Source organism: Talpa occidentalis, unplaced genomic scaffold (genome assembly GCF_014898055.3).
Source record: "Talpa occidentalis isolate TD23 unplaced genomic scaffold, MPIMG_talOcc4v2.1 talOcc4.6, whole genome shotgun sequence".
Lineage (NCBI taxonomy): Eukaryota > Metazoa > Chordata > Mammalia > Eulipotyphla > Talpidae > Talpa > Talpa occidentalis.
This window is the reverse complement of record NW_023604972.1, coordinates 135951548-135978136: the sequence shown is the minus strand read 5'-3', so window position 1 is coordinate 135978136 and position 26589 is coordinate 135951548. Positions and strand designations below refer to the sequence as shown.

General features: G+C 55.2%; 1 protein-coding gene across 1 annotated transcript in view; it reads left to right on the top strand.

Moving 5' to 3' along the window:
- ANKRD33B (ankyrin repeat domain 33B) overlaps nucleotides 1–13571 on the top strand; it is a 66952-nt gene extending 53381 nt beyond the window's left edge. The window contains exons 3-4 of the mRNA XM_037530195.2: nucleotides 3120–3260; nucleotides 10478–13571. Coding sequence (XP_037386092.1) covers nucleotides 3120–3260; nucleotides 10478–11310 — 974 coding nt within the window. The 3' untranslated portion in view covers nucleotides 11311–13571. The remainder of the gene's footprint in view (nucleotides 1–3119; nucleotides 3261–10477) is intronic.
- Nucleotides 13572–26589: the final 13018 nt, after the last annotated feature.

The following is a 26589-nucleotide window of genomic DNA, read 5'->3' as shown; positions in this document are numbered from 1 at the left end:
TCATGTCTGTCAAACTTCTTCCCTTTCAGTTGGTTCTCCCTGCCCCCATATTCTACCTTTTGGGGGGACATCACTCTCAGCGCCCACAGGTGAAGGCTGGGTCGTTACATTTCACCCCCCTGACAGCGAGGACCTGCACACTTCACTAGGAAGTTTTCTGCCTGGGGATCTCCCCTGGGCGCCCTCTACACACGCTCCTGTCACGTCAGTAACTGTGAGGCCGACGTTATCTCTCATCTTCCAGGTGTGTGAAGTGGACTCGCATTCCCAAGCTCACCCAGATTTTCAGTGACCGGCTGGGGACACGAACTTGGGGGTGCCCAGCTGGTCTAAGCACTAAACTCCCTGTCTCCACTGCTGTCCAACTCAGCTCTCATTCAGAATCCTTTTAGACGTGGATGAGAAGTGAGGCCACGGGATCTAGAACCCCGTGGGCAGCGGCCTGCAGTGTCCAGGAGCTGCCAGATGGGGGGCCTGGCTGTGGGTCGTGTCTTGGGCGCCTGTGTGTGGCAGGAGGTGTTGGTGTCGGGTGTGGGCACGAGGGGACCAGAGCAGCAGAGAGGTGCCGTGTGCTCTTCTCCCCCTCAGCCTCCCCGCCTGGGCGCACCCGGTCCCCAGGGTGCCTAAGGGTGTCTCAGGGCCGAGGAGGGGGTGTCCGGTTTAGAGTCAACTGTGTTGATTGAAATAAAGGTTTCAGGGGCCTCCCTGGTGGCGCACGGGGTTAAGACACAGCCTATGAAGCTATCGGCAGCCACTGCAGCACGAGTTCAATCCCTGGCCAGGGAGCTACCCACACGGTGCAGCAGACCTCTCCTGTCTCCCTGCTGCTCCCTCAGCAGTGTATTTCAGTCAGTCTGCCTGTTCTGTTCCCCGCTCTGTCTCTGGCGAGTCCTCTCATCCCGCTGCGCCTCTGGCCTGCACCCCAGCTCTTGTGTGCATGGATAAAAAAAGGTTCAGTCACAGTGAGACAGGCTTTCTTAGCTAATCACAACAAGATTCCCTCTGCCAGAGCTGTTTGGCCGCCACCATCGTGTGAATTTACTCTGTGTAGGTGGGGACAGTCACTGAGTGGAAAAGTGTAACTGTCTGCTGCGGGCAGGGGGAGGCGGTTCCGAGCGTCCTCTGAAGCTCCAGATCCTTCCATGTCCTCAGGCACCTGCCCAGAGGAAAGGCCAGTGCTCTGCGCAGAGGCGGGTGGTGCTGGGGTGTCGTGGCCTTCCTGGCACGTAAGAGCACCTGGGGAGAAACGCTAGGTCTGGGCAACCGGTGTCTGAGTCCCCCCGGCTCCTGGTCCTGAGCGGGGTGAAGCCTGGTGTCCCTCGGGTAGCTGGGTCCTCACGGTGCCTCTCAGGACGGGCCTGTTCTGGCTTCAGCCTTCGCGGATGGCGTGGCTCTCTCGCCTGCAGGCCAGGGAGGCGTCCCAGACCCTGCACTGTACGTTCACAACTGCAATGGCCGTCAGCCCTCGTACCTGAGCCCCAACACCGGGGGCTCCTGGGGTTCCAAAGAAACACGCAGTGGGATGGATGGGGGGTTTCCAGAGCGGGGTCTGCCGTGTGCGGATGGCGACCAGCCCCCAGCCCCTCCACGGGCCTCAGGAGAGGGCCCTGCAGCCTGCCCAGGCCCCCGAGGGTGTGCGAGCCCCGGGTGATGGGAGCCAGGCTGCAGTGCTGCCCCAGGCCCAGGTGCCGGGGCGGGTGGGCGGGAGGAGAGGAAGCCGGTGCTGACCGTGGGGTCTGTCCAGACTCAGTGACGCCTGCCCTTCCGGGACACTGGTTCTCAGCAGGGCACCCCCAGCCACCAGGGCCGTTTGGCAGTATCTGGGCACGCTTGGGTTACCCCTCCTGGATGGGAGCAGAGGAGTTGGCAGCGGGCTGGGCAGTGGGGCCAGAGGCTGCTCACTGTCCTGCGGAGCACAGGCCGCCCCGAGGCGGTGATAGCCCCAGGGCTGGTGCCCGGGATGACATGGGGGGTCGTTTCACATGGGGCTCGAGTGTGTCCAGTGGCGTCGGCAGCAGGGGCGGGTCTGGAGAATCCGGGGATCCTGCTTTCCAGAGAAGTTCTCACCCCCCAAGTATGTGGGCTTTGGGGAATGAGCAGAAAATCAGGTCCTTTCTGGGCCAGCGGGTGGTGAAGGGGGAAGCCGTGTCCTCAAGCAAACCCCCTTGGGCTGTGGCTGAGGGTCCTGTAACAGCACGGGGTGGGGGGGTGGGGTGGGGGGGTGGGGGGTGGGGGGTGGTGGGGGCTGGGGGTGTTATAGAGCAACCCCGATATTAAACGGGTTCCTGGCTGTGGGTCCTCACCGCGCGTTTTAAAGGGACTTATGAATACTCTACTACAGACACACGCAAAAGGGTTAATAAAAGGTTTATTTACAAGAGAAAAAGAAATAAGGAAAATGTACAACTCAGGGAGAAAATAGGGAAATAAAGTCTTTAATGCGTCCTACCCGATCCGACGACCTGGAAACCCAAAGTCACTCTCAGAGCTAGACGGACGCGCGAGCTGGCCGAGGGCCCCAAAATGGAGAGAGCCCCAAAGCCCACGTGTCTGCCTTTGTATCCACCTGGCTGCTGAACCCACCCTCAGGTCCCAGCCACCTTCCCTTGGGTGGTGATGGGATTTGGAGTTCCCAGTGTCTTTGGCTTTGGCCTGGGGTGGGGGTGGAGTCCACAAGCCTGTATGGAATTTGCTTTGGACAGCCTTTTCCCCTAACAGGGGGGGTGGGGGGAAAGAATTTGAGAGCTGTTTTGAAAGACAGGGAGGGAGAGCAAAGGGAGGGAGGAGAGACATTTAGAGCAGCCAGGCTCGCACACTTGCACACGCGCACACACCTGCACACACACGTGCACACACGCAGGCAGTTTCTCCCCCGGCCCCGCGTCCTGTGCAGCGATGCTGACTCGCGCGGGGAGCGCGGCGCGTGGGTCCCTGCGCCCCCAGCCCTCCCCGCGCACCCCCAGCCCTCCCTGCCCCAGGCGCTGCCCGCCTGCGCGCCCCCTCCCGCGGGGTGCCTCCCCCCCCCCCCCCCCCCCCCCCGCCTGGCCCCGGGTTCGGAGCGCCCCCGGGGTGCAGGGAGCCCCGCGGGGCGGGTGACACGTGCCTCCCCTCCCCCGCAGGTCACGCGGCCATCACCAGCTACCTGCTCAACTACTTCCCGGGCCTGGACCTGGAGCGCAGGAACGCCTTCGGCTTCACGGCGCTGATGAAGGCCGCCATGCAGGGCCGCACCGACTGCGTGCGCGCCCTGATGCTCGCAGGTAGGTGGGCGCGGGGCACCCGGGGCGCGGAGCCGCGCCTTCCCCGGGACACCCTCCCCTCCCTGCGCGATTTCCTCCCCTTCGGCCTCCTCCCCTCAGGTTTGTGCTTCAGAAATGTGTCGTGGGGCGCAGAGGCAGTGAGCCCGCGCCCCTGGGGTGACCCTGAGGCGCCGGGTCGGTGCGCGCCCCCGGGGCGCAGACGGTCTTCAGTGGTGGGGACCGAGGCCTTGGGGGGAGAAAGGAGAGGCCAGCTGGGGGTTCTGGGGAAGCCCCGTAGACGAAGGGGTGCGGGTGCAAGTTCTGCTGGGCCCTTGAGAGGAGATGACATGACGGCCAGGCCAGAGGTCACACCTGGCATTTTCGGAAGCAGCGCCCCCGCCCGCGGTCCTCAGAGCCCCTCCCCTGACATCAGCCTTTTGCCCAAGACGTGTCTTGGGGAGGCAAATTTTTGCTCCCCTGTGTGTGTTCTGGTCTTGGCTCTGCGTGGGAAGACTGTCCTGTTGCGGGTGGCACAGGATGGTGGGGGCTGCCCAGTAATGTGCCAGCTCCACCGGGCTGGTGCTGGGGTCACCTTTGGGGTTCGGCACCTTTTTCCATGACCTGTCACCCAGGGGGATGTTCTGAGGCTGGAGCTGGGGCTCAGAGGATTAACCCCCCCACCACTCTTCACGACCGTGTCACCTTCGAGGGTGTCCCTTCCCTCAGCCTCCCTGCTCACACCTGCCAAGGGGGTGCAGTGACCCCTGCCCTGCCCCCACAGTGAACGCCCCTTGGTTACTTAAGATACTTAAACTTTCTCATTGAGGGTGGTGAGCATGTCACTCTGGGGTTCTTACTCTCAGCACTGGTGACGTTTGGGGCAGACGATCCTTTGTGGGGATGGTGGGTGCTGTCCTGGGTTGGTGGAGTTTAGCAGCCCCCCTACCCTCTAGGTGAGTGGAGCACCCCCAGTCTTGACAGCCAGCCAGTTTCTCCAGGCATTTCCACGTGACCCCAGGAGAGACGGTTTCCTTTGAGGATCGCTGATGTAGGCAGTGTATATGAGCACATCCTTCCAGCATCTTCTATATTCTTTCTTAAAATGAAAAACTGACTCCCTTTTCAGGGAGCTTTTGAGCTCCCCTCTAAGGCCATGGTTGTAGCCTTGAATTTCCAGAATATTCTCATTTTCTATGATCACTGCTAAGTTAGCTTACTCTGCATTTCCCCAGGAAAGTGAGCTTCACTTAGTCACATAGTAGACGTGTGTGTTATGTTTTAAAAGAAAAATAAGTATGGTTAATATCTTTTGTGGGTTGAGCCTCCTGGTAGCCTGGGGATTAAGTCTCAGAGCTGTCACCCTATGCCCTGAGTTCGATCCACAGCCAGGGAGCTGACCCACAGGGCGCAGCAGGCCTCTGCTGTCTCGCCCGCTGCTCCCCTCAGCAGTGGATTTCAGTAGATCTGCCTGTTCTGCTCCCCACTCTGTCTCTGGTGAGTTCTCTCACCCGCTGCACCTGTGGCCTGCACCCCAGCTCTTGTATGCATAAATAAAATCTTTGAAAAAAAAGTATCTTTCCTGGGTTTGGTGGATAACAATAAGGAAACTTGTTCAGATATTTTACAAATTTGCACAAATATTTAAGTCTTCTTACATAGTTTTTCTGATTACCATCTAAATATATTGATATTAAGAAAATCAGTCTTTCAAGATACTAATGCCTGAGTATTTCTTTAGCTGTTGACTCTTCAGCATAGAATACATTTATGCGCAGCTCAGAAGGTACCGAGAGCTAATCTCCAAATGGTCATCCCGTGAGAATTTTAAAGGCCAAAGGCATCAGCATATGACATCTTTATGGCGAGGGGTGAAATGTGTGTCTCATTTTTTGGCACCTGAACATATTCTGGCCTGGAGCTGACTTTCTGAGTGGCGGTGTTGTGACAGTCAGTGAGAGGAGCCATTTCCTTTTAGAAGTAACAACTGGTTGATTTGGATGCCCTGCTCACCTGTGTACTCGTCCAGTCATTCATCACGTGCAGACACACGTTCATTCCTATCCACCTTGTCAGGCAGAAGGAGATAATATTAGAATTATCAGAACCTGGAATTTCAATGCAATGACAGGTTCTGAAAAGCTGATTTATTGGCTCTTTGGTTTCAGGCTGCCAAGGAATAGTGTTGGCTCACGGAAGACCGGAGCAGGGGGCCGGGGGCTGTGTTAATCCAGTGGGTGTGAACGCCCAGGTGACAGGTCTATTTAAAGAAGTGGCTCAGGGAAGCTGAAGGGAGGAGGCGCTTCCTCTGAGGACAGACAGGCTTCTTGCGGCTGGCGTGCTGTGGACTTGCTCCGGGGGTCTGAGTCTGTGCTTGAAGGTGGTGTCACCGCTGCAGCGTTTGTGAAGCAAAAACAAGTCCACCAACCCCTGACGTCTGTGATTATGGGGACAAAGTGTAACCCCATGATGGGGGGTACCCGGGGACCCTGCTCTGTTCAGGGGCACATTCTCGAAGGGCCCAGCCATCTGCGCAAACGGGAAGAAGCAGATTGCTAGTGCGGGGCTCTGTTCCTGCCGTGCAAGTTCAAAGGAGAGAGAGAAAGAGGACAGGGAGGAAGGATTTCAAATAACGGGTTCCCGGTGAACTCCAGAGATCACCCGTCCCTCTGCAGGCAAATGCGCAAACAAGCTTGGCCCAAAGGGGGGTGGCTGAGACCCCAAAACACCAGAACAAGTCCAGGGCACACACAAGAAAGGGATTAGCTGGCAGGTCCAGGGGAGCTGGGCAGGAGAGCCCCAAATTAAAAATGTGCCCTATAATGTACCATGAAGTCAAGATGAGAGCTGCCACGGCCTCTGCAGATCCCAGGAGCTTTTCCCTCCACGCTTGCTCACCCACGTGGCTTCTCTGCGGGCATCTCCCCGCCAGCTCCATCTCCAGTCTCTGGAGCTGCGTCACGCATGTTTGGGAGGCTCGGCGCGAGGCTCGGGAGTTGCAGTCCAGGGTGCTGGAGGCTGGTCGTGGAGATGGGATGAGCTCCCTCAGGCTCAGCTGCTCCTCACTGTGCCTCTGACAGAAGCAGACGGGGAGGGGCGGGCTTGTTTAATGAGGACCAAGAGCAGAGGCTGCTGGTGGCCGAGCTTGCTGACTGCGGGGTGGTTCTCCCCCGGCAGCCCTGACCGTTTCCATCCGGAAGACCGAAGATGGGCCATCCCTGTGAAGGTTTCTTTCTGTGTATCAGGAAAACGTGAATTTCCCATGAACTGAGCATTTGCCGAGTTGGAATCGTTCCCATTTATCAGGCCGAGAAAGGGAGACTCTCAGGAGTTCTGGATCAGCAGGCAGTGCCTCAGCTCACGTGAGCAAATGCAGACGGAGCTGGGGGCAAGTAGCTTTTCTGGACGGTGACCCCAGGAAGCCACAGAGGGGTAGGGGAGCAGCGAAAGGAAGCTGGGAAGGTTGGCACATGTGCAAAGGAGCCGACGGCCCTTGGCTCTTGGGGGTCAGCCCCACTGAGCCCCCAGGAACAACTGGGTAAAAGACATCACCCGAAAAATTCAAGAGACAGCTGGAAAGGCAACGTGTGTTTATTTGGGATCAAAGAATTGCAGTTCAGGGTACATGGTGCCGTGAGAAAGCGTAGAGCATGTCCCCAGGCTGCAAAGTCAGGATATTTTATGGGAGAAACGGGGCGATGAGGTGAGCGGTTAGAGAGTTGATCGGTGGTAAGAGGCATCCGCTGTTCTCGGCTACGCGTAGCTGGTCGCTGATTATCTAGAAAGGAGCAGAGGGAGCTGATGGTCTGCCCTCCAGCTGAGTCCGTGGTCATCAGGTCCTTGATCTGGACGATCCTCGCCAGCGGCGTGCCTGGGGCTTCTTAAAAATAATTATATTTGGCCCAGTGCAGATAGAGAACGCGGTTTCTCTCTGATCCGCTCTCCATTTTAAAATGGCCTCACAGACGCCACCTTTCCGCAAACACATCTCTGAAGAGCCCAGGAAACGGTGTTCATCCTCCACTGCCAGGACTCGGGGCGGAGGAGCTCCTGGGTGCGAACTCGGGCAGCTGCATCTGTCCCGAGGCAGGAGTTGGTGTGCGGGGCCCCTCCCTGCCACCTGCATCCGTGGTGTTGTGGTGAGACCGTCAGTGCCCGGGATGCAGCCCAGGCTGGGCACAGGAGGGGGCCCCGGGACCAGCCGCAGCGGTCCTGTTGGGCCAGAAAGGCCTCTTGTCAGCAGGGAGACCAAAGCAGGGTTTTGGAGGTTGGTAACTCGGGGCTGGGCGTGTCTGAGAGTGAGTGTGTGAGTGTGGCTTGTTTCTTCCATGCTTTCTGCTTCCAGTAGCACAAGTCCTGGCTTTTTTATTTTTTTTAAAGATTTATTTATACAAGCACTGGGTACAGTCAGAAGCGCGGGAGGGTGAGAGAATTCCCCAGAGCCAGAGCGGGGAGCAGAACAGGCAGAAGGACCGAAGGACACTGCTGAGGGGAGCAGCGGGCGGCAGGAGAGGTCTGCGCGCCATGCGGGACCCTCCTCCGGTGGCCGGGGAGCAGCCGGGGATCGAACCGGCGCCGCAGAGGCTGCGGGCAGCTTCGCGACCCAGCGCCCAACCGCTGCGCCACTGGGGAGGCCCAGCACAAGTCCTGACTTGACGGGCTTAAAGGAAGCAGGCGCCTCTCTCTCTCTCTCTCCTCACTGCAAGTCTTGATCCGGTCACCATGCGGGTCTGTCCACGATGACATCACAGACCCCGCAGCTTTCTTTGTCCACTGGGCGCCCCTCCCCAGCCCACTCTGCTGTTGACTGTCACCGTGTGACACACAGGGCCACCGGCAACAGGCTTCAGATCCACAGCAAAAGTCTCCTCTTTGTGCCACAGCGAGAGTCTCCTCCTCCTGGCCAGCTGTGCGGGGGGCTCGGGAAAGGGGCAGAACTGCTGCCACTGGGTTAGGACAATAATCCTCAACAGGGGCGGGGGGTGCCCCAAGAAGGCATTTAGCAATGTCTGGTGACATTGTGGTTGTTGCAACTGGTGCACTGCTCCTGGCACCCAGTGGGCAGAAGCCAGGGTGCTGTTAGAAGTCCCGTAAACTCAGAGCGGCAGTGAGGTTGCAGGGCCCTGGTTAGAGCAACCACAAGGCAGCGCCTAGACTGAGTGTTGTGCCCCTGCAAGTCAGGAAGAAAATAGAGGCCTCTGAGCCGACAGGTCTCAGCACCAACATGGCGGCCCGTGGGCCAGTCAGCAGCCAGCTGTGGTCTGCGCAGCAGGAGCGCGTCCTCATGGGGAGGAGGGGACACCCTGGTCGTCCAGAAGTTGTCCGTGTTCTCTGAAAGGTGTCTGGATAAAGCGCTCGTCAGCAGCCCCGGTGATTTCTCTCATCGCCACCCCAGCCCACTCACGCGGTCCTCGAGCAGCTCCTCGAGGAAGGGAGGAAGGGAATCCCGACCTCCTCCCTGATGCCGCCCCTTGGGCTAAGACCTGTGCCAGAACACCTTTCTTCTTGGGTGCTAGTGTGTCCCCAGACCCTCGGAGAGGTGCCTGGAGCGGCTGCTGCTGGAGGGCAGCGGTTCCTTTCGCTTTCCCTTAGCATTTGAAAAATGTCTCTTTCAAGCGCTGCTCATTAAGATTTTAATTTTGCAGTTTGTTCCTTTTAAAGTGACATGCAATTAATTAAGCTTTAATGTGTCATCTATTTTTGCATTGACATTTTTACTGCCCCCTTTTCATTTAGTCAGTTTATAAATTGTACTCTGGCTGATGAGTTTCATCCTGATTCCCAGTTCCAAATAATTACCGGCTACTCTTTCATGCATTACAGAAGAGCGTTGTGGGGTGAGCTCGGGTGAGGTGCTCTGCTCGGCGTCAGGGCCACGGTGGGCTGCTGGGGCAGGGAGGCGGCTCAGCCCCTGCCCTGCTCGGTTCCGCCCCCGGGGGCCAGCGCCGCGGCCAGACACCCGGGGCTGCGCAGGATCTAGGTGGAAGCCTGGTCCCCCCGGAGCCCCCAGACTAGATGGTTGCCCTAGTTCTCCGCTGTGCTTTGCCTGTGGACATGTGTCAAGTGGGACTTGAAATCCTGAATGATTTTTGGCTGTATACGGGACTGAGATTGGACCAAGATTAATTGAACAGTAATTCCTTATTAATTTCCACCCGGCCACTTGGGAATTTATGAACATCTTTCCAGGTTGAGTTGAAGTTGAACTTCGCGATAGGAGGAGGGACGGTGGGGGGAGATTTAGTAAAGACGTGACTAGATTAGGGAGACCGTGAGGGTGAAAGACCCAGAGTTCTCCAGAGAAACAAGGCCCGTAGGAAATAGAGAAGGTTTATTTTCAGGAACTGGCAATGAGCTCGTGGGGGTTGGTAAATCCTACGGGCAGAGCAGTAGCTGGAGACGTGGGCAGATGCTGAAGCCGCCCTCTTAGGGCTGAATTCCTTCTCCAGGAAGCTTAACTTACTGCTCTCGAGGCCTTCATCTGATTGGGCCACCCACCCCATCAGGGGTCCTTCACCAGACTTAAAGTTAACTGACCGTGGATGCTCACAGCATCTACAAAACGCTTTCAGAGCACACCCAGACTTGTGCTTGATTGACTCCCTGGAGACTACAGATAGAAAACTGGTCACCCCAGGAGGAGAGGCCTGCCCTCTTGAGTGCTGGGCGTGCACAGCCGGGGTCTCCACACTCAGGTCCAAGTCCTGTGCGCTGTGACCTGCTTCGAGGCTTTAAGAGGTCTCTCCCCACCATGACCACTGCCCATTCTGTACCCAGCCTTTATTAAATGCTGCTTCCTGGTCTCTGTCTTTACTCAGCTAACCACCCAGTTTGAGAAGTAAAGGACTCCACAACACCTGCAAATTAGGAGCCATCAAAGTCCTCACAAAAGAGACCAAATGCTTTTTGCACGTGCCTCTCACCGTTAATGTATTCAGAATGTTCTAGTCTCATCATTTAGTGTTCACAAAGCACCTTTGTCGTCTAATCACCTCTCCACTGCTGGAAAGCCCCGCCATCTGCTTCTTTAACAAACCCCACGGTCAGGGTGCGGAGTGCAGGCCAGTGAGTGGCGCCCGGAGGTGGTGGGCGCCGGGCTCCTGCGGGGATGCTGCTGTGCAGGAGAGCGTGGGTAGGCTTGGGGCTGTGTCTTCTGCTGCACCCCCGGTCTTCCTTTTCCGCCTGCGGAAGGAGAAGCTCTTGTTGCATCCCCCCATCTCTGATTATCTTGTATTTTGCAGGGGCAGATGTACACGCCAGGGACCCGCACCGGGGGATGTCGCCCCAGGAGTGGGCCGCTTACACAGGACGTTCGGAGGCGGTCCGTCTCATCCAGAAGCTGCTGGAACGACCCTGCCCAGAGCAGTTTGGGGAAAAGTACAAGCCAGAGCTGCCACTGCCCCTGGAGGCGTCGCTGAAGTCTCCAGGCTCCAAAAACTGCTTGCAAAGGCTCAGGGAGTTCATCCGGTCTGCTCTGACCTCCCGCTCCCGCCAGGGCCTGGTGGATGGGGGCGTCCTGGACCACATGGTCAGGATGACCACGAGCCTGCACAGCCCGGCGGTGGCCGTCGTCTGCCAGACCGTGTGCCCTGAGAGTCCCCCCTGTGTGGGGAAGAGGCGGCTGGCGGTGCAGGAGATCCTGGAGGCTCGGGCGCACCCCGGCACTCAGGCTCAGGAGAGGGACCAGGTGGAGGCCGTGGAGCAGCAATTCCGGACCTCGCAGGCAGGGGCGTCCTCCAGAGAGGGGACCCCGAAAACCAGCCTTGCGTCTCCCCAGCTGCCTAGCACCCCGAGGAAGGCCAGCCTCCTGGCCCTGCAGCTGCTGCGGCGCAGCAGCGTGCGCCCCGGTGTGGTGATCCCCCGGGTGCGCGTGAGCAAGGCTCCCGCGCCCACCTTCCAGCCCGAGCGGGTGGCCGCGAAGGGCAGCACCAAGGACAGTGCCCACCTGCAGCTCCCCAAGTGGCGGTACAAGGAGGCCAAGGAGGAGAAGCGCAGGGCGGAGGAGGCGGAGAAGCAGCGCCTGGCGGAGGCGCAGAAGGAAAGGCGGGCGCCGCCCTGGAGAAGGAGGACGTGAGGGGTCGGCTGTCCCCCCAGGAGAGGGGCTGGGGTGGGGGCAGAGCGCCATCAGCCCCCTGCACCCCACCCCTCGCAGCCCGCCCTGCACAGTCCCCCACGGAAAGCGCCCTGGGGCCCCCGGCTGCACCCCAGAGAGGAGCTGGCGCAGTGGGCTTGCCAGAAAGCAGTTCCCCTGGAGATCAGCATACGCGGGCACTGCGCCTGAAGGTCTACCTTGAAAAAACCTCTCCAGAAAATTTTAAGGCCAATTTATCAGGGGCATTTTCTGTGTAATTTTGTATTTTTAACCATGATCAGATTTGGAGCATTTTATCGTGATGGGGTTTTTGTATTTAAGGCAGTTTGATACATGGGTCCGAAGACCCTTTGTTGAGAAAACTGTCCAGCAATAACTGTGCTCTCCGTGGCAAATATTGTAGAATCTTCTCCCCCAGCCCAAACCCTCCCCCTTTTTGCTGTGGATTGTGGGTGTTGCCTTCTGCCGTGGTCCAGGGTATGTTCTTATGCGCTTGATTGTTGATGCCCGGTAATTGTTTCTGCTTGATGGAGGCACTGACTTACAGCAGAATGGTGGCGTGGGGCAGACGGGTGAGATTTTCCCCCGGTCTTATTTTAAAGCTCTTCCCCACAGCGTCCTCATCATGAAGAAAACCTGTTGTGAGACTGTGACGCTGCAGAGGGAGGCCGGTGTTTGTTGCTGCACTGAACTCATTTTCAGCAGGGAGTTTTAGACACACTGGACAACAGAGTCTCTAGTGTATTCAAGCCATGTGAGAAAAAGCTGTCATTGAGTAAAATGGGGGCAACTCTAATAAATTATTACTGGAAATACAAAATTAAGTCATGTGCTCTTAGATAAATTGAACCCAGTGATCCTTAAAACGTCAAACAGATACAAAACAAGTCAGGAACTCAGAAATGCAAAACTACCAAAATGGGGCGGTGATTTCCAGAAGAGCAGGGAGGGACTGGCATTGGACAGTCAGCAAACTGGCTCTAGGCACATGCCCTGGGAGCGGGCTGGGGCACCCGCTTCTCTGGACTCGGTTCCGAAGATGCCCTGATACGTAATTTCTTCCACTCTTTGATGCCTGCCCCTGAGGTTCCGTTCACCGTGATGCCAACTTTGTAGGGTTTCCAAGATGTGGGGGTCCTGGCAGAGCACATAGGTGGTTTGCCTTGGCCCCAAGCTCTCTGCGGGAATTTTCTGCCCATTCTTTTATCTAAAGTTCTGAAATCTAATGAGCCTCTGGCCTGGCCATCTGCATCGCAGACTCTCTCCCATAGTCACTGCCGACAGCACTTTATTCCAGCTCTCCTGCTTGGAAGCCGTAGACTTACAACATTCTGGGCTGATTTGAACACTCTTAAATGTGACCCCGGATTCGCGGGTAAAGTGTGCCCCTGGCTGTGCTGTGGTGTGGGCAGGTGGCGCTGGGCCCTCTGACTCGCTCCCCACTGCGGGCACCACCAGGGATCTCACCTTTGCTTTTCAAAACAGGTGGAGCAGGCCCTCAGCTGCGCACAGGCCTGGGTGTGTGTGTGTGTGTGTGTGTGTGTGTGTGTGTGTTGCAGGTGCAGCCTTTAAAGTCAGAGTCAGTGACTTTAGAGGCACCCTGGAAAGGCGGGAGGTGGCCTGGGTGTGGACCCACAGCCGTGGAGTTCGTTGGCCATGGGGCACCTTGTGGAGAGGAGCTGGGGTGGCCCACATCACCGTGGGTGGGAGGAGGGGTTGGTGAACCTTCTTGAGAGGCCGTCGCTCGTGCGTCCCTGGCTGTGAGGCATCTTCCTCCCACGTGTGCTAATTTGAGGCCTCCCCAGGCTGGTAATTTCCGACAGCTGTGGCCCAGCCCGCGGTGCCGAATGGTCTCCAGCCTGTGATTCTCAATGCTGGCTGCCCCCTGAGGATCACCTGGCAGCTTTTAGATGATTCTGGCCCCTGCTCCTGCTAAAGAGGTTCTTACCTCACTGGTCTGGGGAGCACTGCCCCCAGAATTCTCCTCAAGGTCCCCAGGCACACGTGTGTGCGCCCGCCAGACAGTAGGGGGCCGCTAGGGGCGCCTCCGGGACGCCCATCCTGAGCGCCCCCGGGGCTCCACCTGCCCAGGAACGCCCACTCGTCTCTGACAGCCCTGCTGAGCCACCTCTGCTTGGACTGGCTTTTCCGACCCTCCGCGGCTGCTAAATCTTCCTGTGTGTCACCACGGCCGGAGGCCTGCACCACAAGAGGTAGGGACCCCCCGCCCACCCCAAGCCTGCCTCCAGCAGCCCTGCCCCGGCCCTCTCCGCCCCGAAACCCATTTTCCCCTTGGAATCCTGCGCAGGGTGTGGCCGCAGCAGCAGTTTTCGTGTTTGTGTGTTTTCGTGGATTTGGACCCCACCACACTCCTTGGTGTCGTTGGGGGTGCGGGCGGGCAGTGAACCCCCTTCTGCTCCCCACGAGTCTCTGGGCTTGGCCCCCTCAGCTTCTGTCTGTGCCTCTGTCTCTTGCCTTTTCTTCCTTGGCTGGTTCCTCAGGTTTCTCGGGGCAGAAAAGCAGGGTCAGCGTGAGAGACCTCCGGGCACCCCGGGGAGGGGGCGGCCCGGCCCCCTGCTGGCCCGGCCAGGGTTGGGCCGCACCCCTGATACTTAATAGCTGTAAACAGTCGTGAGCCTCCAGGTGGCAGGCGTCTCCTCAGGGGTTACCTGACTGGTGATGACACGGGACAGGGAGGCGTTTCCAAGCCCGCGTCGTGCTGCTGTTTTCCAGGGAGACGCGTGGCCGTGCCCTGGCCGACGTCTTGGCTGTGGAAAAGGGGGGACTCTGGTGGCCGAGGTGGTCTTGGGGCGCGTGTGACGTCACTGCAGCGCTTCTCAGTCGCCTTGTGTTCCAGGCTGAAGCGTCAGCTCCGTGAGGGGTGACGGTGCGGCTTCCACGCTGTCCTCTCCGGCCATGCTGTGCGTGGACCAGGTGCTCAGGGGTCCCCCAGCACCAGCTCGCGGCCGGGGGGCAGGGGGAGTCCATCTGGATCGACCTTGGTGTGGAGAGGCTGCTCCCACGCTTCCCTAAACGTGCAGACCTGCTGGTCCTGCCGCCCCTGGGGGCTCCGGGCAGCCCGGGGTGATCTCGGGAGTGTGAGGGGGCGATGGCCGCGCGTGTCTTCTCAGCTGTGGGCGCCTCTGCAGAGCGCAGGGAGGGGCTTCCTGTGTCAGGTGCAGACGGGATCTGTGGGTGCCGAGGGGCCCCGCCAGGCCACCTCTCCCGCGTCCCTCTGTGGGTGGCTGGGACCCCGGACGTCCCCTGTCTGCGTGGCTACGAGGCTGTTGTCCCGTAGAGGGGCCCGACCCGGGTCCTGCCGTGGATGCAACGCCTGCCGCCCCTCGCCCGAGGCATCGCGGGCCCCGAGCTCTCAGGGAGAAAAGCGTCCCCCAGAGGGAAGAAACGACCAGCCACCGCAGCCCGTGCCCGAGGGCCGGGTCCCCGCCGCGGCCGCACACAGGCCCAGCAAGACCGTCTCTTCCCAGTTGGCCTCCGTTTGTCCGCGACTCAAGCCGGAGCCTGGACGTGTCCGCTGGTCCCTGTCCCTGCCCCTGGGGGCCCTGGGGGCTCCTCGTGCAGTGACGCCCCAGCGCTGCGGAGCTCGAGCACCCCAGCATGGTCTTACACGAGCAAGTGCTTGCGTGTTGTCATTTTTCCCAGGCTTGCGGAAATGCAAACCCACCCTTTGGGGCCCCTCCTGCCCCCTCTCGGGGTGGGGGATCCATCTGGGTTCTGCACCCACTGTGGACACACACCCCCCAACCCATCAGCAAGGCAGTGGCCTCCATCTCTGGGAGAACTGGAGAGAATCCTCCTAAAACCCACAAAGTCAGTTATGACGATGGCCGGTCGTCATGGCAGTGGGGCTGTCTGAGGAGACCCCCCAGGAGCAGCCCCCACTGCTGTCTCCAGGGCTGGGGACCTGCACGTCCTGTGACCCAGCACTCCTCTTTCTGCCCTCGGGGCCCTTGTCTCACATTAGCATTTTCAGTAAGTGGCTAAAAAACCGTCCAAAGGGGCCTTTTTGCAAGAGGTGGGCGCCAGCAGGAGCTTCCACCCCACCTGGACCAGGGGAGCCCCAGCTCCTGAAATGAGACCCTGGCGGGCGGGAGCCGGCCCCCCCAGCTGTCAGTTGCACCCCAGTGAGGGGTGATGGGGTCTGAGGGCGCGTGCTATCCTGGCGTGCCGGAGGGGACTGGCCTGTGCTGCCGGCACAGGCGACGGCAGCTCTGGGAGGCCGGGGTGCCTGCTTTGGGGGTGGGTATTCAGGACCTTTGGTGGCCAAGAGGGAACCTGTTGTCCTCTGTGCCCTGCAGCGTTGCTATCGTGTCATAGCCCAGGTCTCCATGGAGAGGGGGTGCTGGCCTGGTGGCTCGCACTGCCTTTGACCAGCACGTGGGCAGGGGAGGGACCCTTCCCGGGAGAACCCCAGCAGGTGCTGCCAGCCATTTCCAGCTCAGGTCCCGCAGAATCAGCACCTTATCCCGAGGAAGTACTGGGCGCTTCGCCAAATCTGCTGAAATGTTAGCGACTCTAATTAAGCAAAGCTAACTCGATTTGGTCTGGAGAGAAACCATCTCCCATAATGTGACACCTTTGCGGTGTGTTTTAAGAAGAAGGAGAGAAACACAGAGGGCCGCCAGGCCCGTTGGCCGCCCCGCGTTGACCTCACGTCCTCTGAGGTCTGCAGAGCGTGGTCAACAAGCACTTTAGCACCAGGCTCCAAGCCTGAGGCGGAGAAGCTGGTCTGCAGCTGCACTGTAGGTGGGACTCGATGGACAGCCAAGGATAGAACAGATCCAGAAGCGTGACCTGCGTCTCGAGAGCCAGTGGGGCAGATAAAGGAGCTGGAATTGTGTCCTCTGATCAAGTGAACAGGGAAAGCCAACGTGGAGATGCTCTTGTCCTAGTGGTTGTCCTGCCCACTGTCCACTGGGTGCCCAAGGGCCTGGGACTCGAGCCATCTGTGCTGAACAGATGCAGGCAACCAGTTTCAAGCTGGGTCAGCCGGTATAAGCTCCGAATTCTGAATGTAAGCTGTTTTGTTTCTAGAACTCCAGCTGGTTTCTGGATGTTAGAATAATGTTGACTGTGGAGGTGATCGTGTAAATTTCATTGTGCTTTATTTTGAGGTGAGAGTTCTGTCACACTTTATAGCAGGTATTTTCCTATTTAGACCTCAGGGCTATTTGGGGACCCAGCAGCTTCAGCTCTTAAGAATCTTTAAGTTAAATATGGTATATTATTCAAGAGAATGTTCTCTTTTAATTATTAACAAATTCTGTATCTAATGTTTAGAAAGCTTAGAAGAAAAGATTGGCAATGTAATACCGTGGGGAAATTGTGGCTCAAGAATTAAAAAATCATTTGTGAAATAAACATTCTTACGGTATAATAGTGTGATTTTTTGAATAAACCTAAAGCATGTATAAAACATTTATAAAGGAAGCATGTATAAAGGAAAGCATGTATAAAGGGAAAAATGAAATACATCAGTATTTTTAATGACAATTATTTTTGTCAAGATGGAGGTACCTTTTTTTTTTATTCTCACACTTTATTTTTTTCAAAGGAGATATTTTTCAGTTTAGGAGAGATCTGTGAACACCTCACACACTAAAATGATCTCTTTGCTATCTACCTCTTCAAAAGTACCCATGGATCAGGAGGGTCCTCCAGTGGTGTTTCCATGAATTAACCCCAAAATAGAGTTCTGTCTGTATGGTACTCTTTTAAAAGATTTATTTATTTATGCATATAAGAACTGGGGTGCAGAGGTTCCGGGGTGAGAGGATTCACCAGAGACAGAGTGGGGAGCTGAACAGGTGGATCTACTGAAATTCACTGCTGAGGGGGGCAGCAGGCGTGTCAGGAGAGGTCTGCTGCACCTGCATGGTGCTCTTTTATCTAAATGTACAATGTAAATATTCTTTTATTTCTTAAATTATGTCCTGGGAAAGCTATCTTAAGAATTAGAAAATGTTTGATTTTCCTTGGCTAAAGTAATGTAGAACCAGGAGAAATAAAACACCATAAAATGGTCTTAGGAAGAATGGCTTCCCTTCCCTTGACGGTGGCTCAGACAATGAAATGTGTCCTTTAGATGGAAATCGGTCCTTTAGTATATACTGAAATCTGAAATAATTTTTATGGATTTTTTTTCTTTGTGCTATGCAAATGAGAACCTATTGTACATACAGTGTCTTTTACTTGCTGTTTTGGGGAGAGCATGGTTCAAACCCCTTTGCTCCTGTTGATTGCTGCGTAGTATTCCTCAGGCACTGGGCTCATTGGGCCATTTCTTCATGCTGAACTTTTGCGGTGTTTTGGGTTTCTACCACTTAGTAATGACAATCCTATTTGTGTGCACCTGCTTGTATACACAAATGACTGTGTCTAAGGCAGGAGTGCAGAAGTGGGATTTGCCTAGTTGCAGAGAACTCAATAGTAACGGCCTAGTTGCCCTGGTAGAAGCTACTGAGGACTTGCCGTGAGCAGTGGATGAAACAGGCCACTTCCCACCTGTGTCCACCAGACTTGCTAACCTTTGCAAATCTGATCTTTTTTTTTAAAATAAGCTGTATCTCATTTTAATTTTCATTTTCCCCAGTTATTGGTGAGGTTGAACATATTTTCACACGTCTTTCAGCCATTTTTATTTCTAGTTTGATAAATTTCTTACTTTCATCTGTTTCTCATTCATTTTTCATTTTACTTTTGGTGTCATTTTTGCAGCTGCATAGAAATTCGCTATGAATTTCAGATCCTAGTTTTTTTGGATCCACATCATGCTTATTTTCTCACCTACATCTCTAAGGTATCTTGTGTAGAAGTTTTAGATTATGATATAGGCAAACTTGTAAAACTCAGATTTTTGACATTTGCATTTTGTGTTTTTCTTTAAGGGAGGCTTTCCTACACCAAACCAACAAAGTTTTCTTCTAATGTTTTATAGATATTTTGGTTTTTTTTTAAGCTAAAGAAAAGTCACCTTCATACACAATTCACTATTTAGATCAATTTTGATGGACCTTAAAACGGTTCCTATTTGGGAAGTTCTAGTCTGAATTTCATAAATCTGAAGTCTCATGCATTAAAAATCATCATTTACTCATTAAATGCTCTCATAAAAACTCATTAGGAAAGGACCTCAATAAGAAATCCAATTTTAAATTAAACTTGGCTCTAAGTCAAAATTGTTATCAGGGGGCCTCCCTGGTGGCGCAGGGGTTAAGTCTCAGCACTATGAAGCTATGGGCAGGCACTGCAGCATGAGTTCGAGCCCCAGCCAGGGAGCTACCCACATGGCACAGCAGACCTCTTCTGTCTTGCCTGCTGCTCCCCTTAGCAGTGTGTTTCAGTCAGTCTGCCTGTTCTGCTCCCTGCTCTGTCTCTAGTGAATCCTCTCACCACCGACACGTACCTGTACCTCAGTTCCACGTACCTGTACCTCTGACCTGTACCTCAGTTCTTGTATGTATAAATAACTAAATTAAAAAAAATGTTATCTGGGACTAAATGTGTTTGTGAAAGAGCGGGTGCTGTGGATCAGTGTCTCGGTGGAGATATCAGTAAACAGGAAGTTCAGCTACCAGGGAGCACCCCTATTTGACAAGTGAGAGCAGGGACAGGAAGAGTGAAGTGGGACATCGAGTCTTCATTTTTCCACTGAAGCTGCAGAGGTCCTGAGTTCCCGTCCCCTGAGGCTGGGAGCTGTGGCTGGGCCTCCTCCTGGTCCTACGACTTTGGGAGCAGTGTCCGGTCCCGGCAGCATGAGGTCAAGGGCACGGCCTTCCAGGGCTTGGAGGATCCCTGCGTGCGCCTGGCTGCCTTACCCGGACCCTTCTGGTGACCCGAAGAGGCCACTCCTGTGGTTTCCTTTGATGACGACCCAGTAAGTGCCTGTCACAGAGAGAAAAGTGGCCTGGGAATCTCCAGTCTGCTGACAAAACAAACTTTGATGTGCAAATTGCCCAGGAAACTGCCACTGGCTGCAGCTCTCAGCCCCAGGGTCACTGCCCTGCAGCAGGGTCACTTCCCTGCACTGGGCTGAGTTGCTCCCCTTGGAGATGGTATCGGTCCAAGCTCATCACTGCTCGCGGAGAGAACGGCCAGATTCTGAGCTACAAGGTGAATATGCTTTCCAGGCTGGGGGAAAAAAGGAGATTTATTAATGAGATTCAGATCCACCTGAGATTTCAAATGTGTTATTTAAAAAAAACAAAGAAAATAAAGAAGTCATTTAACTGCAAAGATATAACTTCAACTTTTCATTAGCTTTATTATTTTTAAAGATTTATTTATGCATACAAGAGCTGGGATGCAGGCCAGAGATGCGGGGTGGGGGGGTGAGAGGATTCACCAGAGACAGAGTGGGGAGCAGAACAGGCAGATCGACTGAAATCCACTGCTGAGGGGAGCAGTAGGTGAGGCAGGAGAGGTCTGCTGCGCCATGTGGGTAGCTCCCTGGAGGGGGATCGAACATCTGGGATTGGACTCGCGCTGCCGTGGCTGCGGATTGCTTCTTAGTGCTGACACTTAACCCCTTGTGCCACCAGGGAGGCCCTTATTGTGAGCCTTAATTGGCAACACGGGTGCTGACAGCCGAGTTGAGCCGACGCGCCCAGGCACCAGTGGGCTCAGGGACCAAGGTGGCGTGGGCATTGTTGTCCTGCTCCTTGAAGACATTGGGGCGTTGAGGGGGGCTGCCCAGGGCAGCCGCTGTCCTCACCTCCCTTCCAGGAGTCAGAAAGCTGACCTGCCCCTGCTGCTCTGTGGCACAGGGCGTGGAGTGGCTGTCGGGAGGGACATTCATGGCGATGGAGACCAGCTGAAACCATCTCGCAGAAACAGCAAGGTGGAAAATACCCGACTCTTTAGACTCAGCCTGGATCTTCTCCCAGAAAAGCAGATGGGGAAGAAGCTGCTTGGCTTGCTTAATTAACCAAGTGACGGTGCGCCTATTCCAAGCCGTGGGGGGGAGTCTCTGGAGACAGACGGGCGGGTGGGGGTGCAGGAGGGGGGTGCACGGGGGGGGGCGTCCAGGCGGGCCTTGCGACCTGTTCTCTTTCTGACTGCTGGTCATTCCCTGCAAGGTGAGCGACTCTGCTGAGCGCCCTCCCGGCCTGGCGCCGCCCGCGGGGGGCAGGGGCTGATGAGGAGAACTGGCGTAAGTCTCCTTTAGCGCGAGGCGGGCGAGTGGAGCTGTGGAACCGGGCTCCGTTCCCAAGAAGAAAGGCAAAACGGACCCTGGGGAGAAATAGGTGTCCTTGCACCCAAAGAGAAGGGAGTCACTGATGGGTATTTCCTGTGCTCACTCCTCTCCTGGGGCTAAGCGGGAGGCTCTGTTTTCTTCTCCGGCTGATTTTTGGGGGACATTTGCATTCCAGACCTGTTTGCCCCTCAGGACTTTCCTTTCTGTTTCCCTGCTCCAGCCCCGCGGTCAGCGCCGGTGTTATGCGTGCAGGAGGGTATTGCTGGGTGCTGGGAGACACAGGTCTGGAGCTTGGAGCTGGATTTCCACACAGAGGAAGTAAGACTGAATTCAGGTCTCCCACGACTTCCTCCCTTTCATGATCTGACTCAATGCAGAGCTGCGAGAAGAACGGGGTACACACTTCGCCTGGGGTTACCCACCCTGGGTAGCTCAGACGCCTCTGGGGCTCCAGTCGAGATGTTTGACAACCAGAGGGTCTCACTGTTACTCCGACGCCTGGGATGGCCGCTGCTCATTGTCAGGGCCAGTGCAGCTGGGGGACCGTGGGCTCTGCTGGGGCACAGGAGGCGGAGGACAGCGGAGGGGGCATGGTGGCCAGCTGGTGGGGGCGGGAGTTAGATAAGGGATGAGTGTGGACATGACAGCGGAGTGGCCACTTTGTAAAGATGGGTGGAAAGCATAGGACTTGCTCAGATTGACGTTAAATTTGCCAACTAATAGCAAATTGAATTAGCAGTAGCTGCGTGAATGAAATAAGTGATTTCACCACATTACACCTCAAGTGTAAATAACAACAAGAACATCTACCAGGGAGAGTTGCTCCGACGTTAGGCACCTACCAAGTGCTCAATAAATGTGAGGATGGTGATAGTGGTGGTGTTGGTGGTGGTGATTATGGTGGTGGTGATAAGATATTGATGATGGTGATGGTGATGTTGGTCATGCGGGTAATGAGGGCAGTGGTGCTAGTGATAATGATGATGATAATAGTGATTTAGACCCTTTAATCCTCTCCCGTGGTAAATGTCTACTTGGAAATCTGTCTACTTGGATGCCTTACCCTGCTCGTGAGGAACAGTGCAACTCCACTTAAGTTTATACAGTTTAAGCAAAGTATTATGAAATGCCCATTTGTCATCGTCTTGTTATGTTCGGGTTATCTAATTGTCCTTGAAGAAAATACTTGTTTATCACTAATGTCTCGTCTCTTTTTGGAACACTGCAACACTTGTGCTTGCAATGCAATAATCTTTTGGTTTTGTTATTGTTTCCTACGATAACTCTTTTGGGAAATCCTTTTGATATGCTAAGAGCCCTGCAAGGAGAGTTAAATAACTTAACCTATTAAGTTTAAGCAACACATTAAGTCGAAAAAAATTAGCATTAAAGCAGGAGAAAGGCTTTAGCTGTGAAACTCAAGCTGTAAATAGAAGAGAGATTTTATTAGTTGTTTTAACTGGTGTGACAGACTCTGTCATCTTGGGGTGTGACATTATACGGAATTTGAAGGGTTTCCTCATTATGCTTTATGAATTGCGGTTACCCCACACTGCTTCTTAGTTGGTTCTTTTGGTTGTTGCTTTGGTCCAGAGAGTTCTTCTCCTAATATCTGCTTTCCTAGCCCCAGTTTATACTCATCCGGGAGTTGGGCTTGCTAAGGAAGGGTGGGGGGGCTTCCCTTGGCCTCCTAAGGCCAGTGGCTGCCCAGCCCTGGCTCTGGGTTCCAGTTCGCAGACATATGGAAAGATACACTTTAAAAGCCTCTCCGGTTCTGCTCTGATCCAACACCCGTGTCTGTCCGTGCTGGTGGCCAGAATGAGGGTGCGTCCTAACCTGGTGGGACCGAGACTCATTTCCACCACTGATTTGCGGTGCCGTCCAGGGACGCCACCAGCACCCGCTCCCTGACAGGGCGCAGTGCTTCAGAAGCCGCAGGACTGGACAGTTGCGCCCACTGACCCACTGGGCACCACCGGCCCTGCACATGAGCATTTTGCAAAAAGCAAGTGACTTTTGCAAGCTTCTGTCTGCCGGGCGCTCGAGGTCTTCTGTGTGGCCTGGCGACGTGACCTGGCTGTGCAGAGCATGGAGCAGCTTCAGTGGCTGCAGGTAGAAAGGAGCCCAGTGTTCCTAGTCAGCTCCAGGGGGTGCGGTGCGGGTGGGCACCAAGGGTCAGAGACGGCCCCGTGGCTCCAAGTTCCTGGCCAGCCCTTGGTCCTCCTTAGGTGATGGAAACGAGCTCCTGTGGAGGGGTGGAGCGGAATGGGGCACGATGCTAAGAGACAGGGACACAGGGGTTGCGGGGGACCGTGCCTGAGGCAGATCTCTGCCTGTCTCTCTTCTCCCTCCACCTCCTGCTGAGATGCCTGCTTTTCTCTGCCTCTCTCTCTGTCTCCTGTCCTGACAGCCCTGCAGTTCATCAGCTTGAGTTGCACACAGTCCATTTTCGAAAACAGGCTGCAGTTGTTTGGAAAGCACTTCCTAGACCATCCATCCTTTGAGTGTGTTTGAGGAGCTGAGCCCAGAGCCCATGTGTTTGTCCTGCCCGTGCTGGGCGAGGGTGCCGGGAGTCACCTTGGGACACTTATCTCCGCTCTTCTTTGTACCGGTGACTGAGAAAACAACCATTATGCCGTAGAAGCGTTGCACGTACCCCCCAAGGAGAAGGCTTGCTTTATGTAAAATTTTCCATTGCATCCAGAAGTGAATCTGCATCGTGGCAATTTGCTATTTTCTGCTTCAGAGACTGAAAAGCAGACACAAGCTTGAGTTACTTTAGTTGCTTCCCCTAGATGTGCCCTTGTCGCTGAGACACATTTTCTTCAAGGATCTAACATGAGGGAAGTTGGCCATTACTTTTTGACTGCAGTATTATTAAAAACCAGGGACTTCTAGAACAGGGCGGGCCAATGCCCAGCGCAGCACTGCTGACATCTGGCTGGGAGGGACCTTTGTGGTGGGGCCTGTCCTGTGCTTTGTAGGGTTTTCAGTAGTATCGCTGGGCTCTGCACAACAGGTGTGTCCTCCCCACTAGTGCTCCCTCTCTCCAGGTCTGGGGTGGCACAACCAGTGAGGTCTCCAGACATTGCCAAGTGTTCTTTGGGGTGACATCACCCCTGGGTGAAAACCACCACCTTAGAAAGAATGAAGACCAGTAATAGTACTCTAAGTGCATTTCCTCAGTACATCTCTGTTGAAAGAAAGACACAAGTGCCTTCTGAGTCATGTACATGGAAGCTGAGCCCACGTGGAAGCTTCCATGTGCATGGAAGCTGAGACGTAAGTGACCCTTGGTGCCACACAGTGACAACATGGACATGAAGCTCGAAGCTTGTCAAGGCCACTGGGTGGAGTCGCGCACTCTCCAGATCACATCACTGATTGTATCAGATCATGTTGGTTTTTTTCCAGCTGACAAATTAGATTTTTTTTTGCAAGCGTGGCAGTTAGAGTTATAACAATATTTCAGATTAAAGGGGAAGCTGACATTCTGTTGTCACGAATGTCCCTAATTGAATTTTAGGAAGTCTGTTTGGAAAAGCAAGTTCAGTGTCAGGCATTGTGCCTGCCATTGTGAGGACCTGCAGATGCTTCAACTGTCAAAGTAAGAACAGATCCAAGAGGACCTTGGGGTCTTGGAGGACTTCAAGAAAAATGAGCTGCAGTGACCTCTCGTGAGGATTCATTTTATGTAACGTGGCCGGCCACAAAGGCCAGATATTTGGTCAAGCATTCTGGATGTTTCTATGAGGGGGTTTTGGCTGAGATTGACATTGAAATCAATGGACTTGGAATGAAGTCTGGTGCTTCCTCCTGTGGTTGGGCCTCACCCAGTCGGTCAAAGTTCTGAGCAGAGACAAGGAAGGGCCTTGTCTGCAGACGGCCCTGGGACTTGGACCACAAACTTCTGTCCTCTAACGAGCCACTCGGTGCATTTGCATTTTCAGCTGCTCCATTAACTGGCTGGGAAGCTGGTTAGGAAGCTGAGCCCTCGAGAGAAGAAGGATCCAGAGACAGCTGCACGGGAGCTTTACGCAGGGTAGGGGGCAGGTGTGACGGCTAAGGCTTAATCACTTGGGGGAGCAAGATGTTCTGAGAAGAATGACAGACTCATATTCACTTTTGGGTTACTTTTTTTTTTTTTCAAAGATTTTTTTTTTTTAAATTTATATATAGCTGGGGTACAGGCCAGAGGCATGGGAGGGTGAGAGGATTCACCAGAGACAGAGTGGGGAGCAGAACAGGCAGATGGACTAAAATCCACTGCTGAGGGGAGCAGTGGGGAGCAGGAGAGGTCTGCCGTGCCATGTGGGTATCTCCCTGGCCAGCTGGGAATCGAACCTGTGCTGCAGAGGCTGCGGATAGCTTCACAGCACGGCGCTCAACCCGCTGCCCCACCCGGGAGGCCCAGGCTAATATTCTTTTTCTTTCTTTCTTTTCCCCATCACCATACCTGGTAAATTTTGGACTTGCTAGCCTCCATGATCACATGAGCTAATTCCTTAAATCTTTCTCATATCTCTGTCATCTACCTACTATCCATCCATCCATCCATCCATCCATCCATCCATCCATCCATCCACCCACCCACCCACCCACCCACCATCATCTATTACCTATCTATCAACTGTCAGTTATCCATGCATGCATCTATCAATACATTGTTATTACATCTACCAATTCTTTATCATCTCTTTCTCCCCACACCCATCCACCCACTCACCCACCCACCCATCCATCCATCATCTTCATCCGATCATTCCTGCTTCTCTGGGGGTCCTGGCTAATGCAGCTCTTGAGGACAGCAAGCTCTCCCCTTCATGTTTCGCCGCCCCTTGAGCTCCCCTCTGTCAAGGGCATATGGCTGTAGACGCCTCCTGGGAGGGTTACGCAATGCCTGGGTTTTGTTTTGTTTTGATTTTTATACTGCAGAGAACAGCAGGATGCCCAGTGTTGGGGGGAAAAAGTTTACTTTGGGGTTTGTGAAAAGAGGCATTTAACCAGCACGACAGCTGCAAAGTGAGAAAACCCCGCAGTGCGGAAGAGACCACCCTGGGCCGCCAGGCAGGAGGCAGATGTGCCTGAAAATAATGGATTACCGTGCAGCCTGCTGAGTCAGGCGATTCCCCCCCACACATCCCGCCTTTCTTGGGGGTGGGGGGTCTGGGAGCAACCTCCACAGGGGCCTAGCAATGCTCCTGACTTTGGGGTGGTCATTCCTGCCTCCGTGACCTGTCCTCATTGGGCTTCAGCCTGTGACTGTGGCAGCATGTCCCTGACGTTTGTCCTTGGTGCCCACAGGGCTCAGCAGCATCACCCTTGTGAGGACAGAGCAGGCGCCTGGCCCGGGGCAGTGCAGTGCTGGACTTCAGCCCACAGGCTCACCCAGACAGGTCTCCACTCTGCCCGCACAAGCCTGCCCATCAGCGACCCCCCAGGAGGTAGATTTGGGTTGCCCACAGCGCTGGCACAGCTCCGGGTGGGGGTCTCACGTGGCAAAGCCTCGGGACTCTGCTCGAAGCCACGGGCATGCCAGCCTCAGCCCCTGCTGGCCCCTCGCCTCTCACGCTAGGCCCCTCCAGGCTCCACGCTCCTGTTGGTGGGTACCTTCGCCACCTCACTGGGGCCCCAGCATCACCTCAACCCTCTTGCCCTTTGCGTCCAAACCACGTCTGTGAGCAGATTGTGGCCCCAGAGCCTCCTCCGTGGCGTTTCTGTTCTGTGGCCCCACAGCCGCGTGGAGCCAGGCCAGGCGCCCTGGAGAGCCCCGCTCTGGGGGAGACCGTCTGGAGTCAGGCCCCAGCTCTGCACTTGCTAATTCTTTAAAGGAAAAACCCAATTTCACTGAGCTGTAATTCCCACATCACGCAGCCACCCATTTAGGGTGGACTCACGGTTTTCAGCATATTCACGGGCACACGCAAGCACCCCCAGTGGATTTGAGAACATGTTCATCATTGAAAAAAGAGGTGCCCTTTAATCCTCACAGCGCCCCCCACCCCCCGCCGCCCACCAGCCCTGGGAGGCCCTCGCCTCTGTAG